At 42.1% G+C, this 16,636-nt stretch overlaps 1 protein-coding gene across 1 annotated transcript in view; it reads left to right on the forward strand.

Moving 5' to 3' along the window:
- The window catches only part of LOC127367720 (receptor-type tyrosine-protein phosphatase S), a 70,020-nt gene that overhangs the window by 22,617 nt on the left and 30,767 nt on the right, over positions 1-16,636 (forward strand). Inside the window, exons 3-5 of the mRNA XM_051407790.1 lie at positions 388-533; positions 1,531-1,672; positions 9,298-9,486. Of these exons, the coding sequence (XP_051263750.1) occupies positions 388-533; positions 1,531-1,672; positions 9,298-9,486 (477 nt within the window). The remainder of the gene's footprint in view (positions 1-387; positions 534-1,530; positions 1,673-9,297; positions 9,487-16,636) is intronic.

A 16,636-nucleotide genomic window follows, 5' to 3' on the forward strand; every position in this document is an offset into this window, starting at 1 on the left:
CAGTACGAGGGTAGCCTGCCCTGGAGGAAGCAGAGAGAGAAAGAGAGAGAGAGAGAGAGAGAGAGGGAGAGAGAGAGGGAGAGAGACAGACAGACAGACAGAGAGAGATGCTCCTCTAAAGCTCAAGCCCATCTTTTATTTATGTCCCACAGGAAGTCCTTCGGCATGTCCTCTAGATGATACCCAGGAAGTAAGCACAACACGCAGCCATCAGATCACAAGTCAGCCGACCAGTCACTGACAGTGAAATGGGGCGTGGTCAGCAGGGGGGTTGTTGCTGGTTGTGGAGTTTGATGTCCTCTGGGTGTAAGGGTATCAGTTTTCATGCTTGTGCTTCTATTTTTTTCTTCTTTTATTCCCCTTCTCCTCTCCCTCTCTGTCTCTCAGCTCCCCCAAAGTTCACCAAGATTCCCACAGACCAGATCGGAGTGTCGGGGGGCGTGGCATCATTTGTTTGCCAGGCCACTGGCAATCCCAAGCCTGTCGTCTACTGGAACAAGAAGGGCAAGAAGGTCAACTCCCAGCGTATCGAGGTGGTTGTCACAGTGCACAATCGTTAACTCTTACTGTAGCAGCATGAGAAATACAAAGCAGTATATACAATAATAAAGATTAAAAAATATCTGAATGTATAGAATATAGTAATTATGTCTAGATTATACTGTATATTTCTAGATTATTCTTGCTAGATTAGATTTTAATATAATTTGTTTGAATTCAGTTTTAGATTCTAGTTATGTTATAACCTTTTTTCTCAAAGGAGTAGTTGTTGGATGCATTTATGTCGATTAATGTAGCTTAGCAGGAAAACCAATAGCAGGACAAAACAGCTAGCGTGTCAGCATCTCTAAAGCTCAATAACACGTTATATATTATTAGCTAAATCTGTACAACTTGACAAGTTGTGATGCCATCGCCACGAGGTTATGACATATATTGAGTTATGATGTGTTCTTATGTTAGTTTAAAATGTGCTGGTAAATGGATTTTTTTTAACTGTGAGTGACAAAATGAATATTTCTTTAAAGTTTTAACTTGACAAAACATTTTCGAACATTTCGATCATAAATTGCAAGATTAAATGAGTATGTATGTTTGTCTTTAATGTAGGCTAATAATTGAAGACAAACTATTTGCACTATTCACATTTTTCAAAACTGATAGTATACTAGTAGTAAAATAGTATACTATATATATATATATATGTATAATACTATTTTCTATCAAAAACACATCTTGCTGTCCCTAAACTATGACCTATTGGTTAGAGATAGTGCATTTCAACCAGAGGACTCTCATTCAACAACCCCCTCTTGTTGGTGAGTATCTACTCTGCTGAAGTATCCCTACCAGCTCTAGGAACGTGAGCTGAGCCTGACCTCGTGGAAGGGAGGGCAAGTAAAAGAAAAAAGGAATTTCCTTTTGGAGATCCATAATGTATTTAACTATAATTATTTGTCACATTATTGATCCATGAGTTTACTCTGCTGTGGCTGATGTTTCTTTTCCTGTGATTCTATGGCTGTCCAGACTGTAGAGTTTGATGAGGGTGCAGGTGCTGTGCTGAGGATCCAACCGCTCAGAGCACCCCGAGATGAGAACATCTACGAGTGTGTCGCACGCAACAGTGAAGGAGAGGTGTCCGTCACGGCAAAGCTGGCTATTATTAGAGGTGAGACACCCCCATCCCCACATGCACATGCATCCTATCTCCATCCTTTTCCACTTGAGTGGTGCGTTCTTTTCACGTGCACGCACCTGATTTCAGCCGCCATCCCCGCTTCCCTGGGCTGTCAGTAGTAGATGTGACAAAAGAGCCATGCCACACCCTGTTCTCACAGCAGTCTGCAGTCAACGGTTCTTTTTATAGTCTCTCTTGTGTGCGACCGAGCGTGATCTGGCCGCAGAGAAGGCCAGCTAGTGTGCTAGCTTAAGGCTACTTTAGCATCCCACTTTGCTGTAATCACTGTGCTTCCTGGCTAGAATGAGGGTGTTAATCTAATGTACACTGCCTCCTTGGGGGGAAACTTATCTAATGTGGCGCTCCAGCATGCTATGAACTAAAGTTGCAGCATGTGGCTGCAAGCCTGGGATCTGAGTGCTGGCCATTCGCCCGGCATAGCAGGAAAGAACGAAGAAATAGAGGGATGGCCACTCGGGCTGTTACTACATGAAGAAAAATCAGGGGATTAGGGTTCAGTTTGGCAGACAACCCATTTCGGCCAGAGGACATTGAGGAAGAAAAGGAAAGAGGGAAGAATAGGTCGAGGAGAGGTGAGAAGGAGTGTGATGGCGGGTGAGGAGGTGGGGATAAGTTGAGTAACACAACGGGATGGTGTGAAACAAAAGAGATGAAATGGGGTGAAGGTGGAGGTGGAGGGGGTGTAGAAGTGCAGGAGATGGATGAGGATTGTGGAGTTGGCAGGGCTGTGTGGTAAGCAGAAGGCTAGTAGCCCAGGGAATAGACTCCTGTCCATCTGTTACCGGATCATCATCTCTTCACACACAGCCCCAATCTAAAGCACATTACCACATAAACTACACCTCGAAGGCGAGCCTCTCAGTGTGTGTGGCCATGTGTGCCTCTTCCTGTTTGTGTGAACTTCTCTCTTACTGAAATCTGTGTACCGAAACGTCCCCAGTTACCCTCTGTGACAATAGAATCAGCTAGAATCTTTTATTCTTCCTAATCTGCTGATGTGCTCTGTGCAGAAAATGCAATACAGAGCTGCGATGAATGAAACAAGATTTGACCCAAAACACCAACCAGACTCAGAGCTGTTAGTAGCCATAATAGTTCGTTACAACACCGGATAAGGATGCAAAGATGGTTTGCCAGTATTTATGGTGGGTGATATGATATATACTGGTTATACAGATTTTGCCATATTGTGTTAGGTGTCCCTTTAATATCCTGGGTTATATTGTGTCATTGTGGTCGATGTTGCAAATCAATGAGCGTGGCCGTTTTACGGCAATTTTATGGATTTTCATATGATTTTTAGATGAGTGTAATGAAATAGCTTTATTTTGGGGGCATTTAAATTCACTGTATTTGCCAAACAACAGACATTACTTCCTGGTTATTTCATCCATAAACTATTTCACAATTGATTTTTCAGAAAGGTTATGTATTAGAAAATTTACTGATGGATTTTGTCCATATTACCCAACCCTAGATTCCTGTTTCAACGTCTTCCTTTAATGATATCCTCAATGTTTGTCGCCACAGAGACACATGCTATTGGTTTATGGTATGGCCATAGGTTGTAATACAATTATATATCATTATTTCAACTTTTAGTTTTTTTGCTGTCAACTTTGTATGACAAATTGGAATACCAATAAGTCTCAACAGCATTGTCTATGAAATATGAAGAAATACAGTTGCTCATCATTTATACTAATTTCATGCCCATCCAAAGTGCTCCAAATATATATACTAACGTATATGCAGAAGAACAGGACACTTACTTCTAGGCGCCTCCTCCCACTCCACAGCTCTATTCCTCAATGACTCTGATGCTTTACGTCTGTATACCTTCAAAGCCATACACCCAATCAACTATATGCTGAGTGATGTACTGTATGATAGATCATGGATGGATGCTGTTAAGTGCACAAAAGTCTGCAAAGTCTGTGTTTAGGTCCGTCTTTTCAAAACATGGTTCATTGGAGAAAACATCTACCAGCCATTGAAGTACAAAGGAGGCTTTCCATTACTGACCACACCACTGAAAAGTCTTTTCATCCCCTGATGTGTTTCATCTCATCATTTTGTTTAATGGTTGACCGACACTAATAGCAGTGTTGTACAGTGTGAGGGACTTGTGGTTGGCCACAGGATATGGGCTGCTGCTCTATAGGCTGCCTAATGGATGGAGATGTGGTAGGTTATGGTCAGGGAGATCTTTCTTTTTGTGCCTTCAACATCATCACCACACATCCCCCTCCACATCCCATTACCTACTCTTCCTCCTCCTATCTCTTTTCCTGACTCCATCTCTGTCTTTGACTCTAGCAGCCTCTCCTTTGGGCCACAGCAATGTCCGTTTCTAATTTCTTCTCTCTTGTTTTATTCATTCTTTCATTTTCTCTGCCATCCATTCTGCCTGACCCTCAATGTCTATCCGCACTCTCTTACTCCTCTCCTCCCTTTGCATTTTTACAAGCTCTCCGCTGCTCCCCTCACCCTCACCCCCTCCAATCCCACCCCATCCCTTTTCTACCCAAACTGCTCTTTTCTATGGACACTGCAGTTGTGTTGTTCCGCCTTCAGGAGATGTGAATATCTGCAGTTCTGCATGTTTGAAAACCTCTGGTGGGCGAGAGATCCTCATCACTGCAGCTGTGTATATGTGTGTTTGCTTGTGCGTGAAGGCATGCATATGGATTTCTTTGTTTATGGGTGTGTGTGCATATCTCTGTGTGTACGTCTGGTTTGCACAGAGTAATCCTTATTATACTCACCTCCCAGTGTCCCATTTTAGGAGAAAGGGAGGCGAGGGATGGGGGAGGAAGAGGGTGAGAGAGAGAGTTGGGGGAGGAGAGATGTTCTGCCACCACGGCAAACACCCTTCAAATGAACAACAGAGTCAGATCAGTGATTCCCCCCAGGCGTCTGCTGCATTGGCAGGCCGGCGGCTCAAGCAGCATTTCAGTCTGGAAACAACTGAGAGTATCAACTCAGCCTGCAAGAGGATTACACTCCTTGAGTGGAGAACTGGCTCTTTCATCATATATACCCTCTCATCTTCACAGTTTTTGTTCCCTCCTTCCTTTTTTTATATTTTTCTTGCAGTCTATTCTTCATGCATGTTTGTATGTAATTGACTGTGGGATCATCATGTTTTGTGTGTAGTCCCCGCCTGCTGGATCTGTGAGGAGATCCAAAGTCGAGCTCAGGTTGGTAGGGACACGTGGGGTTTTTGGTGGGATTGATCTACGATGCTAAGTCTGATTCTGCACTGTATTGTGATCTATTATCATAAAGGGCCATTAGCATTTAAAGTGCTCCCCTTCAGCCCTCCTGCAGTCTATAGGAGTCAAAGCATTACAGCCTCTGAAGACTGCTGAGCGCTGGCAGATTAATCCTGAATCAGGCTCCCTGAGATCGGCTTTTATTCAGGCTTCTTTCATGCACACGGCCATTCCCCACTGAAATGAACTGAAAGATGAATGGGCAACCTGTTTCTTAACCAGGATAAATGATAATTTTCTGTGGAGAAGCGAAGTGTTTGTGCATGTGTGTATCTGTGTTTGGGTGACTGAAGGAAATACAAAGAGAGACAGGAAAAGAAAACCTGGATTCATGTTTGTTTGTTTGCATCATATGCATTATGTGTTTGACTCTCTCTCTGTGTGTGTGTGTCTGTGTGTGTGTCCAAGTATTTTTGTGTGTGTGCACACGCGGACGCATGAATTGCATATTTGCCCAGATTCGGTTGGCTCAACCAACTGGTTTTGGGCACAGGGCCTGATTGCCCTTCTGCAAACACAACCAGGCCAAAATGTACGCTCTCAACCTCTTGATACACACAAATACACACAAACACAAAGCTCCAGGGAACAATGCTGGTTGGTCCTTGCCAATGTTCCCCCAAACGCTGTTGACACACACAGTGTTTATACACACATGGCGCATTTTTCCATAGGCTGTCTTATCAATTTAACCAGGAGATGAAAAATAAGCGGTACTTTTGCGCAGCAGTGTTTGTGTTTGATAAATGATTCATTTGGTGAAAAGTGTGATCAAGGCCATGCCCGCAGTATCTATTTCAAGCAGCCACTGACTCATCCAGGAGCTTGGCTGAATACCTGTAGCTCCCTGTTCTCCTCTCCAGTGAACTGTACTTCAGTGTCCAGCACAACTGTCTGTCTGCTGGTTTATCTGCAGTACAGAGTGTGAGTCTGCTGCTGGGTGAATCTATCTATCTAGAATATAATGTCAGTGGTTACATTTTGTTCATGTTTCCTTATTTACAGTAGAAATGACTCTGCATGTGGGGATGGCACTGCATCAGAAAGGCATGATATTATAATCTATCTTAATTTAGTCTTATTCCCATAGTGGTCCTTCATGTAAAGACAGCATTGATGCAGGAGTGCAGGTGCCTCTGCAACGTCACCATACTACCAAGAATTATATACAAATGAACTAAGATGATGATGAACTTGGTTGAATTGTTGGTCGTGTCTAAGCAAAAATACCCAATTGCTGCTTTACAAATATGAGAATTTGCTGCTTAATAACATTTTAAATTCAAATGAACTCTTGAACAAGCAATTTGGAGAAGCTATCTTAGTCTCAATGGGACTGTGATGGATATTTTTCACTATTTTACATCAATTTATAAGCTTATCCCAGTAAGCAAAAACAAAGGATAATAATCTTGACATTTGCCTGTTCCATCTTCATAATTGTGAAGATTTGCTGCTTAATACTGTTGTTAATTGAACATCTTTGGGGTTTGAACAGTTGGTCAGACTAAACAAGGATTTTGAAGACATCACCTCAGGCTCTGGGAAGCTGTGATGGAATTTTTTACTATTTTGTGAACATTTATAGACTAAAGAATTTAACAGTGAATTGAAAACAAAACTCAATAAACTATAATATATATATAACCACAAAAAACAAAGAAATATGTTTATAAAATTGTTGTTTTAGTACAGCGTAGCAGTGTTAAAAAAATCTATCTTTCCATCCATCCATTCATCTCTATCCCTGTTTCTCCTCTCTCTAATGATTCAGTCCAAGGTCCACCTACACACTATATTTGCAGCATTGATAAAGGCCTGCCTGGAATACAGAGACCCCCTACAAACACACACACAGGCACACACACACACAAGTACATGCACACGCCCTGAGCCCGCTGCAGTGGCGTGCTCTAATTAACAGCCAGGGAGTCCATGTAGTTGTAGCCGGCGGGGTGATAAAAAGAACATCTGAACCCTCTCAGGAGAGAGGTGGGGTTGGGGGAGGGCAGAAGGGGAGCAGATGTAGGTCTAGCATATTCCTCGCCTCATGGGAGCTCGCCTCCTGACCTTCCAATCGATCTCCCCCCTCATCTTCTTTTCTCTTCTTCCTTTTTTTCCGTCAATCGCCGTACCACTGGCCGCCTCCATTCAGGTGGATCATTAGCATTGATCAGGCGGGGACGGTGGGAGGGGGAGGTAGGCGGAGGCAGGGTCTCCGTTGGCTGATGTCAGAAGGTTGGTACATGGCCTGATTGCCATATGAGCTCTAATGATACAGCGAACAGGCTCAACCAGAGTCTCCTCTGAGCTTTGATTTACTCCCTTGTCTTTTGTGGCATTTCTCCTCTCCTTTCTCCTCTCAGCCTTTGCCATCACATTCCTACGTGATGGGGTCTCTCCAAAGCTGATGACTGTGGAAAGAGAGTGGTAGATCCTATCTCCACTCAGCCTCTCATCCCCATCGCAGAGTGTGCGCAAACAGATGGTACACGTCTGTCATGTGGTTAGGTAGCAGGGGGCCCGGAGGAGGAGAGGAGCAGAGGAAAAACACACAGACAGTTGACGTGGCCACGCTCTGCGTCTCGGACTGTGTTTGGCTCCGGATTTGTCAGTGATGCCCAGTTTGAGCTAGCTAACTTTTAGGGGGGTTTGTTGTGCTTGAAAATCCAGAGGCTCCTGTAGGTTTGATTTATTGGCTGAGGAAATTGCCATTTTGGTAATTGCCTTGCTGCTGTAGGAAAGTGGAATATATAATTATAGTTCCAGGTATGGGGGAGGTGTCTGTGTGTATGTGTGAGAGAGACAGAGTGGTTAAAAGGGTAAGGAGAGGAGGAAGCAGGAAGGCTGATGGATGCTTGATTACGTGCCTGGCCATCTGGACTGTTGTCACCGAGCTGCTTAATCCCATTCACCAGAGAAAGTGTATGTCAATGTGTTTGTGTGTGTGTGTGTGTGTGTGTGTGAAATATAGAAAGCAACTGCTTTTGTGCGTGCACACGCACCTTCCTGTTCCTGGGTATGTGTGGATAATTCTCTGTGCATTATTCCACACATTGCACAAATCTGCCAGGATGCTAATAAGAACATAGCTATAGGAACAAATATGTATCCACACAGGCAACACACACACACACACACACACACACTTATCCACTGCCCCCCAACATAATCAGACATATCCAGACACATCCCAGATCGGCCTCTCTAATCGTTGGTACATTTGAACAATTACTGCTAACAAGTCCTTATTACCCCCAGTGCCCTGCCCCTCCTCTTGATCCCAGCTTCTAATTGCTGCTGCTGTTTCTGAGCAGCTCTCTGCATAGTTATTAGACAGGAATCATTACCACCACAGAGCCACACCATGGAAAACTTACAGTTCATTCCCACCGCCACCAAACACCTGTGTTTCTAGGTTACTGTATGTGTATGTGTGTTTCTTGCTTTGTTTATGTGTGTCTGTGTGTGTGTGTGTGTGTGTGTGTGTGTGTTCATGTGTCGGCACTTAAGTAACTCCTGCTGACTGGGCGGTATGTTTTTACTCCTGTAGAAACGGCCTGTCACACACACACACACACACACACAGGGAAGTCTAGCTGTGTTTCTTCCCGCCTACTAGATCACCTAATGACAAGCTGGATGTAGGAGCGAACACAGGGCTTTGATGAGGCGAGATATAGTGGCTCTGCTGTCCTCGCCAGTCTCTCTTCTTTCAAGGGTCTGCAGATGTTAAAGGCAGGGAAACAGTGGCTCTCACATCACTGTGTGTGTGTGTGAGTGGGTCTTATGTTTCACCACAGAAGAGGGAAAGTAAGGATTCAATGCATGGTGGGGCTGACTCTGTTTCTGTGCAGGCAGATAAACCAGTTGTTTGTGTTTAGAAAAACTGCAGCTCAACTGTCCCAAAAAATGAGTGCAGACATTTGTTCATTATTGTCCCAGTGGATTTGAGCAATCCTCACATTATCCTCACCACAACCCTCCGTCTCTCTTTATCACTTTATAATGACCTCCTTTTAGACATGTTAGCGGCATGGCTGTAGGGATGGCAGTGATGGTCTGACAGTCAGCGGTTAACTTTGAATTTCAACAGAAAATATTGTACATGCATCACGCTTCCTAGACAATAAATCCTGACCTTGGTGACCCTTCCACTTTTCCCCAAGCGCCATCATGTGCCTAAGCATCACAAGGCTATAGCATGGCTATAGTCTTGTTTTTGTTTTAAAAGAGACATATTTGGCTGCTTGATATGACTTTTGAATGCTGCTATCGTCTTTAAATTCTGAATACTTTCTTTCTGCATCCTTCCAGAGGACCTGTTGCCCTTTGGCTTTCCCAGTATAGACATGGGTCCCCAGCTGAAGGTGGTGGAGCGGACGAGGACGGCCACCATGCTGTGCGCTGCCAGCGGCATCCCTGACCCAGAGATCTCCTGGTTCAAAGACTTCCTGCCAGTCGACCCCAGCGCCAGCCAGGGTCGCATCAAACAGCTCCGATCAGGTGAGATACACCAGGAGTTATTGTCCGATTATTTCATTTGGAAATAAGTAAACAAACAGTGCATCTAAAGCTTAGCATCACTATCAGGTAAAATCCCTGTTGCTCTAAATTTGGTGATTATCATGTTTTAATTAGGACTGAGGGATTACATGCTCCTTTCTGAGGTTTATCTACATCCTTAGGGGGCGTAAAACCTTTTTAAAGCCAATTTCATAAAAGGATAATTGTGCCATCCTTAAGCCAAGAAAAAAAATTGCTGTTTTTGTTAACGTTTGGGAGAAAAGATTATAAAAAGATGACACTTTAAAGGCAAGATCTCCTTCTATTGTGGATCGTAAAGGTCAAAAAACATGGTAGCATGCAACTGAAAAACAATGCCAGATCTCATATACACTTATTACAAGTGGGGTGAAAAAGTTCCCGCACAATTATAAAGAAAATCAACTTTGAAATAAAATACTTAATATAATAATCAATCTACCCCAAAAGACCATAATTCTCTTTTCTCATATCCCAAAATCAATAGATACAGAGATGGGAGTTTCTTCACATTAGGTATTTAACTGATGCCCCTCTTATCTTTTGACCCGCCCAGCCTGAAGTTGTGTGAAATGAGCTCAGTGTCTTAAAATCAGAATGTAAAATCACTTTGCCAGAGAGAGTAGCAGGGAAGAGAGAGGGAGGGAAGCTTTTCATGCAGCTAGAGAAATGGGAAGAGTTTGTGTGTGTGCAGACAGATCGAGGGGTGAATACAGAAGAATCACATCTTACGCTTAAGACAGTTTGTTCAGCTTTGTTTATGCTCTTCTGTATAGATGATACAGTGTCTCCTGGAGTAGGCAGACACGTATTTTCTCAGCCATTCTCGCTCAGTCGTCCTCAGGGGGAATAAAAGTGATGGTGAGGCGAAACCATTTTGTTGTTGCTTCATCCATATTCTCTGTGCTCCTTCGTCCTGCCAGCGCCAATATCTCCCTGCTGTCAGCCAATATCCTTCACTGATCATCTGTGCCCTTTGTCAACCTTGTGTCTGCGTCTCCATCTGCAGAGTTTGCAATGACGCTGTTTAAACTAATTTAAGAGTCTCACTTTTTCAAATTGTAAGTAAGGTCCGTTGCTACATATGTCAAGCTTTCTCTTCTCGCACGACACTCAGTTCACAGCGGTGTCCGATTTACCACATGAAAAGTTTGTTCGTAAAAGCAGCTTCTCATTTCTAGCCAGTGGCCGCTGATTTTGCCAGCTGAACCAAGCAGATTTTATCTGTTAAAACTAGGAAGCTGGGTAATTATTAGTAACTCTGTGAGTTAGTTGAAAACCCGCTCACTGGCTGCCTCAAAACTGGAAACCGATGAAAGGATCTCACATATGCACCTGATGGCTACATACCACACACGTCAAAGGCAAAAAGTTGAATGTAGCAGACATGGGAATTAGGCTGCATTGTTTTGTATTGTAAGGAAGAGCTATTTGTCTGATTAAAATGAAAGATCGAACTGCTTTATTCTAACTCTTCTCTAAAATGACTGTTTGGATGTTTTTGATTTAGATGATGCTACAGTATCAGCAGCAGAGGTTAGATGTTGCTTTATTGTTTGTAATTTCACTTTTACAAGAGAAAAGGCTTTTAGGACGTGGACTTGGCAAACACGATGCTATTAAGGGTAACGAGTTTGGCTGGGGTTCCTGGAGTGTAATCAAATCCAATAAAAATCAGGACTGAGTCGCTAATGTTAGCCCAAACTCTGATACAGTCTCTCACACAGTGGGGTAATACCATCCAGTGCCTGTTCCAGTCCTGGAACCTGGAATCCTGACGAAATAATGTAACATTAGCTAATGATGTCATAAACAATACTATGTTAGTGTTACTCAAGGTAGTAAGCTGCTTTGCAGAGCAAGCTAATGTTAGAAGCTTATACTAGCACACACACAAACACACTGTAATCTGGTCTTGTGCTTTTGGTTTTAAAAAAGACACAACCCTTCAAACTCTTTATATATGAAGTATTGTGCTTTCTACATCCTCATACACTCCTCTTCAACATGTGGAGAAATCCAAAGCACGTTGGACCTGGTTTCTGCTCCCACACCCATTCCCAATATAATTTCAAGTAACCTACTGATGCGTAAAAATGGACACTTACCACTGTGATATACAGAGTACCTAAAGTGTAATTGCCTCTGTGTAAAATACTCTAGTAGGTGTAGGTGGAATTTGGTGTAGGATCAGCCTTGCTGCTGCACAGAGGCAGGGGAGACAATAGATACACTTAAGAAAAAACAAGACAAAAAACAAAGAGACTTTTAAAGTCCTTCGGAAACATCATAACCATGCCAAAGGAAGCAGTGTTTTATAGATCCCTAATTACAACATCTCTAATTATGATAAATACTATGTACATGATTTTCTAATCTCTGCTTATAATTTATGAGAAAGCGTTGGTGGCCTTGGAGCTACAAAATAACAAAGAACCTCCTTCAAACCTCTCCATGCATTTTGAAACAGTAGTTTTTCCTTTCACTATTTTCTTTCTTAGTAAGTACTTTATATTTTCATTGGCATACAGTATAGCAAATAGTTATTTTCGGAATGCTACAGCAATTAAATTGTAAGTAAATAATGTAAGTATCTATCATAATAAGTTTCACTTGGTCTGCTCTGAGGCTCATTTTGTCCTCTGTAGGGTGTCACACAGATACATGACACTGATTCACCGGTACACAACGTTAGGCCACATATCACATCGATGAAACAATAGCAAGACAAATGGCTCAGCGAGATTCACCGCAAGGTTTAATAGGATTTCAAATCACCAAAAGCATCACAAAGCTGAACAACAAAATGCACTGTATAATGAACCAAACACTGCAGTGAAATGACTTGGAGGAAATCAATTACACCTGAGCTAGGCACAAAATAGCACTGAGATGTGTTATGGATGAAACACTCCTTTAAGATCTGTTTAATGGGGGCACCTTCCAGGCAATGCCTCTGAATCAGTGGATGTCTGCCAGCTCTCATTGGACTGCAGCCAGGGATCTGTTTTGGTCCACAAACATTGTTTTCCCTCCATCTTTTCCTTCTCTGTTGGGTCTTGGAAATATTTTTATGGCTCATATGGGTCAGAATGAAAAATGATATTGAGAATGACTGCGCTCAAATCCCACAAAAGATGACTCTCAGCCATTTCACAGCCCACAAGTATCCATCATCTGTGGCGCCCTCCCAACTGCAGGTAACTGTCCAAAAGGTGGTCGTGATCACCATGTGTACACACCTAAAACCTGCATGCACACGCCATCCGTTTCCTGAGGGTGGAAACATATGGCGCAGTATAGAGTTGAACTTCTCCTGACATCTTTATACCTCAACCAAGGCGTCCATATATTTTTCCATGCCATCTGCTGCAGCAGTTTAGTGCATGAGGAGAACCATGACAAGCTATCTGTCTATCGCTGACATTTGAGACTGAGTTTACCTAAGCACTTAATAGCCTTCATAGACCTACACTAACAGATGGCATGCAATATGGACCCTGAGGTTGACTGCTGGGTAATGGATGGACCTGTCTTGACTAAGAACTGTGATCTGATCAAAGGTTGTTCTTACAGTAACGGTCATGGTTTGGGTCACTTTTATATAAAGCAAAATGGGGGAATCAGAAAGACACAGTTTAGTTTCTTTAAAGCAGCTGTATAATACACCAGTGATATGTTGTCTAACCACTCAAATACTGAAGAACATTTTCTTCACATTACAAACATCCCTCAAAATTAGTTATGACTTATTAAAGGCAGATTTTTTCATCAGGGCTGACTCAAAATATGGTCCGTGCATCATTAAATACCTCCGCCACGGAGGTTATTTTTATTCCTGTTTGTTTGTCAGTCTGTTAGTCAGCAGAGTATCTCAAAAACAGACTTCATTGAAATTTAGTGGAAAATAAGGACAATGGCCAAAAAACAAATGATGACGTGATGTTTTCGGTTAAGACCCAGGATTTTTTTGAATTAATTTTTTGGCATTTATTATTATTATTATTATTATTATTATTAGATAGGACAGCTGAAGATGGACAGGAAAGAGGGAGTGGGGAATGACAAGCAAAGAATGAATATTGGGCAATTAACTGGTAATCGGCAACTAATAATTATTTTCATTTCATCTGCTGATTTATTTTATTTATTTATTTACAACAAAGTGATTATTCATTCTTCTGTCAGAAAATTCAAAAGTAATAATTCTTGAAGGCTGTGCTGTTTGATTTTGTCTGGTCATCTGTCCAAAACTTAAATATATTGAATTTACTGACACACCAGCAAGTGTCAGAACCAGTGAATATTTGGTAATTTGCTTCAAAAAAATTACTTAAAATTGAAGATATTTTAATTTCCTGTCAGTCTATTAATAGTGTAAATCAAATACCCTGTATAAAATACTTACAATACAATATAATTTTGGTGTTTACATCACAGGAAAAAGCCATTATTGAATGATAACCAAATGTACTGGTTTGATCCCAGCAGTTTACTTTTAAACTGTGTTAAGTAAATGCATTGTGGTAAAAAATAGCAACCGTCTGTTTTGATTGTTCATCCGGTCCCAGTTAAAAGTTAATGTCTCATCTCGTGGGAGACTTGGAGTCCAGGTGATCTGTTTGACCTAGATGTGCTGGCAGAGCTATCGGGTTAGCAGTATCTGTTGTCATCTGATCGGCTGAGTCTCTGCCCAGCAGACATAATACACCGTCCGCGATTTCACAGCAGCTCAATTTACTGAAGTCACATCTCATTCTGGGTCTGTCAGCAGCTTCCAGACTCACTAACAAACTGCTCTCTCTCTCCCTCTTCTTATCTGTTATCTTTCACTTTCCCTTTTTTACAGCTTTTTGTCTATCTGCTTTTCCACCCTGACTCTCATTAAGCTTGCAGCTATCCTACCAAGTTATGTGTTTATGTATGTGTGGGGATTTTTATATGCGTATATATACTGAGCGCCATGTATGGTAATGACATTTTTGCATAGAAGAAGATTTCAATTGCCGATTTAAAATCTGTGCTGATGGTTAGCCATATGAGTTGCTTCCAGCTGTCAGATGAGTTCTTGTTTGCAGAGCTCTGCCTGTCCAGCTCCATCTCTCCTCCACTCCGTCTTTCTCTCGCTTCTGCCTCTACCTCTTTCTGGAGAGGAGGCTCAGCTTGTAGAGCAGATAATTTATTCCTGTTTATCTCCCAACTCTGCCCTGTACCGCGGGGAAATGAGAGATGGAAAAATAGAGAGACAGAGGAGGGCACAAGCTGTTTTTCTTTCATGTAATGCAGAAGACAAGAGCAAATGGATGACAGCTCCAGCTAGCAAGGCCTCAGCTCACTAAACTCGCTCAAACACACAAAAAAGCACACTTGTGCCCCAGCCGAGTGTAACAAGTCAAACTTTCCCTCCTCTGAGCCTCCCAAAACATGTTGTTTAAACTTCTGCATAATACTGATCAGGTATTGTGTAAACCTCTCTCTCTGTGTGTCTCTCTCTCTCTCTCTCTCTCTCTCTCTCTCCCTCCCTCCCTCCCTCCCTCCCTCTCTCTCTCTCTCTCTCTCTCTCTCTCTCTGTCTCTCACTCTCTCTCACACACACACACACACACACACTGTCTGTCTCTGTGGAACCTTTTAGTGCTTAACTGGTCAGGTTTTTAAGATTTAATCAGTAAAAGCTTTTTTCACCATTAGGATAACACACCCCGTCTATGTGTCTGCAGAGGTGGAAAGTAACCATGAAGTACATTAACTCACGTATAAGGTTTGATTTTGAGGGACTTCTGCTTTCCTTGAATGCAGGGTTGCTTTAACTACCTAACAACACATGAAGTATTGTGTTAAAGTTAATTGTTGACCTTGGAAACGGTAGTTTGATTGAACGTACTACAAGGAGTTTTTAACTGGTTATGAAACAGTCTCAGTTTAATACCGATGCCTTTATATGACCTACAGCACACCATCAGCAAGAATATTGGTCGTTTCTATATAGTTATTCTTATTGCCTGCCACAAGGTCGTATTTGGTCAGAATTGCCTTGAAATTAAATGAAATTAAATGAGATGGTGGAAACATGCTTTTGTCCACAGGGGCCGCCAGAATCAGCAAAAAAAATACAAATGTTGTTCCTGCTTTAAGAAAAAAAAACAACTCTACTTCTACTTTGGAGGGCTTCTGTTTTTCTTTTTCTTTTTTTTTTTTGGAGCAAATGCTTCAGAGATAAGATTATTAGTTTTGTTTACCCAAATTACAAAACAACAACCAAATTGTCTCTCTTCTCAACTCTGGGGTTATCTAGCCATGCAGATAGTTTTATGGGTTTATCCTGCTGCCACCTTAATACAATATGTATTAATGGAATTGGGTTTGCTTACATTAGTGATACACTGTGATAATTTATGGAATTTGGGTGTAATGACCCTTTAAATTTGGCAACAGCTACGAATGTTACTACCATGTTAATGCATAATTAATAATAATGCTCCACCACCGAGTGTGTGTGTGTGTGTGTGTGTGTGTGTGTGTGAGTTTCGTTTCTCTATATATCTCCATATATGTCTTAGAAGCCGGAACCCTTTTATCGGTCTCCCAGACAATCTTATACGAAAAACACATTGTGTGTGTGTATGTGTGCCTGTATGTCTACACATCTGTAAGGTGTGTGTGTGTGTGTGTGTGTGTGTGTGTGTGTGTGTGTGTGTGTGTGTGTGTGTGTCGTGTGGGTTTTGAGTTGTGTCTTTTTCCTCCCCTCTTGCAGCAGAGTGTAATCCATGGTTTTGTGCTTCCTCCTCAGGCTTCATGTCAAAGTCAGTTTCAGATGAGATGAATGTGAAAGAGCAGGCTGAAAGAGCAAAAAAAAAAATCACTGCTGGTAATTCAAAAGGCCGTTAGCAAAAAAAAAGAAAAAGAGCATCTTAAAAAGCAGTAAGAATAGCATCCTTGGAAACAAAAGAATACCTGACGAGTGCTGTGTGTAATTATAGCACATTTAGGGAGACACTGTTTACCACGGTGGGATCAGGGTAGGAGGATAAAAATTGTGGAAGTAAAAGACACAAGTTGAGGAGTTAAAGAGAATCGTCAGGGTGTTGCCGTGGGGTAAAGCTGTGTAGCTG

Source organism: Dicentrarchus labrax, unplaced genomic scaffold, assembly GCF_905237075.1.
Source record: "Dicentrarchus labrax unplaced genomic scaffold, dlabrax2021, whole genome shotgun sequence".
In the NCBI taxonomy this organism is placed as follows: domain Eukaryota; kingdom Metazoa; phylum Chordata; class Actinopteri; family Moronidae; genus Dicentrarchus; species Dicentrarchus labrax.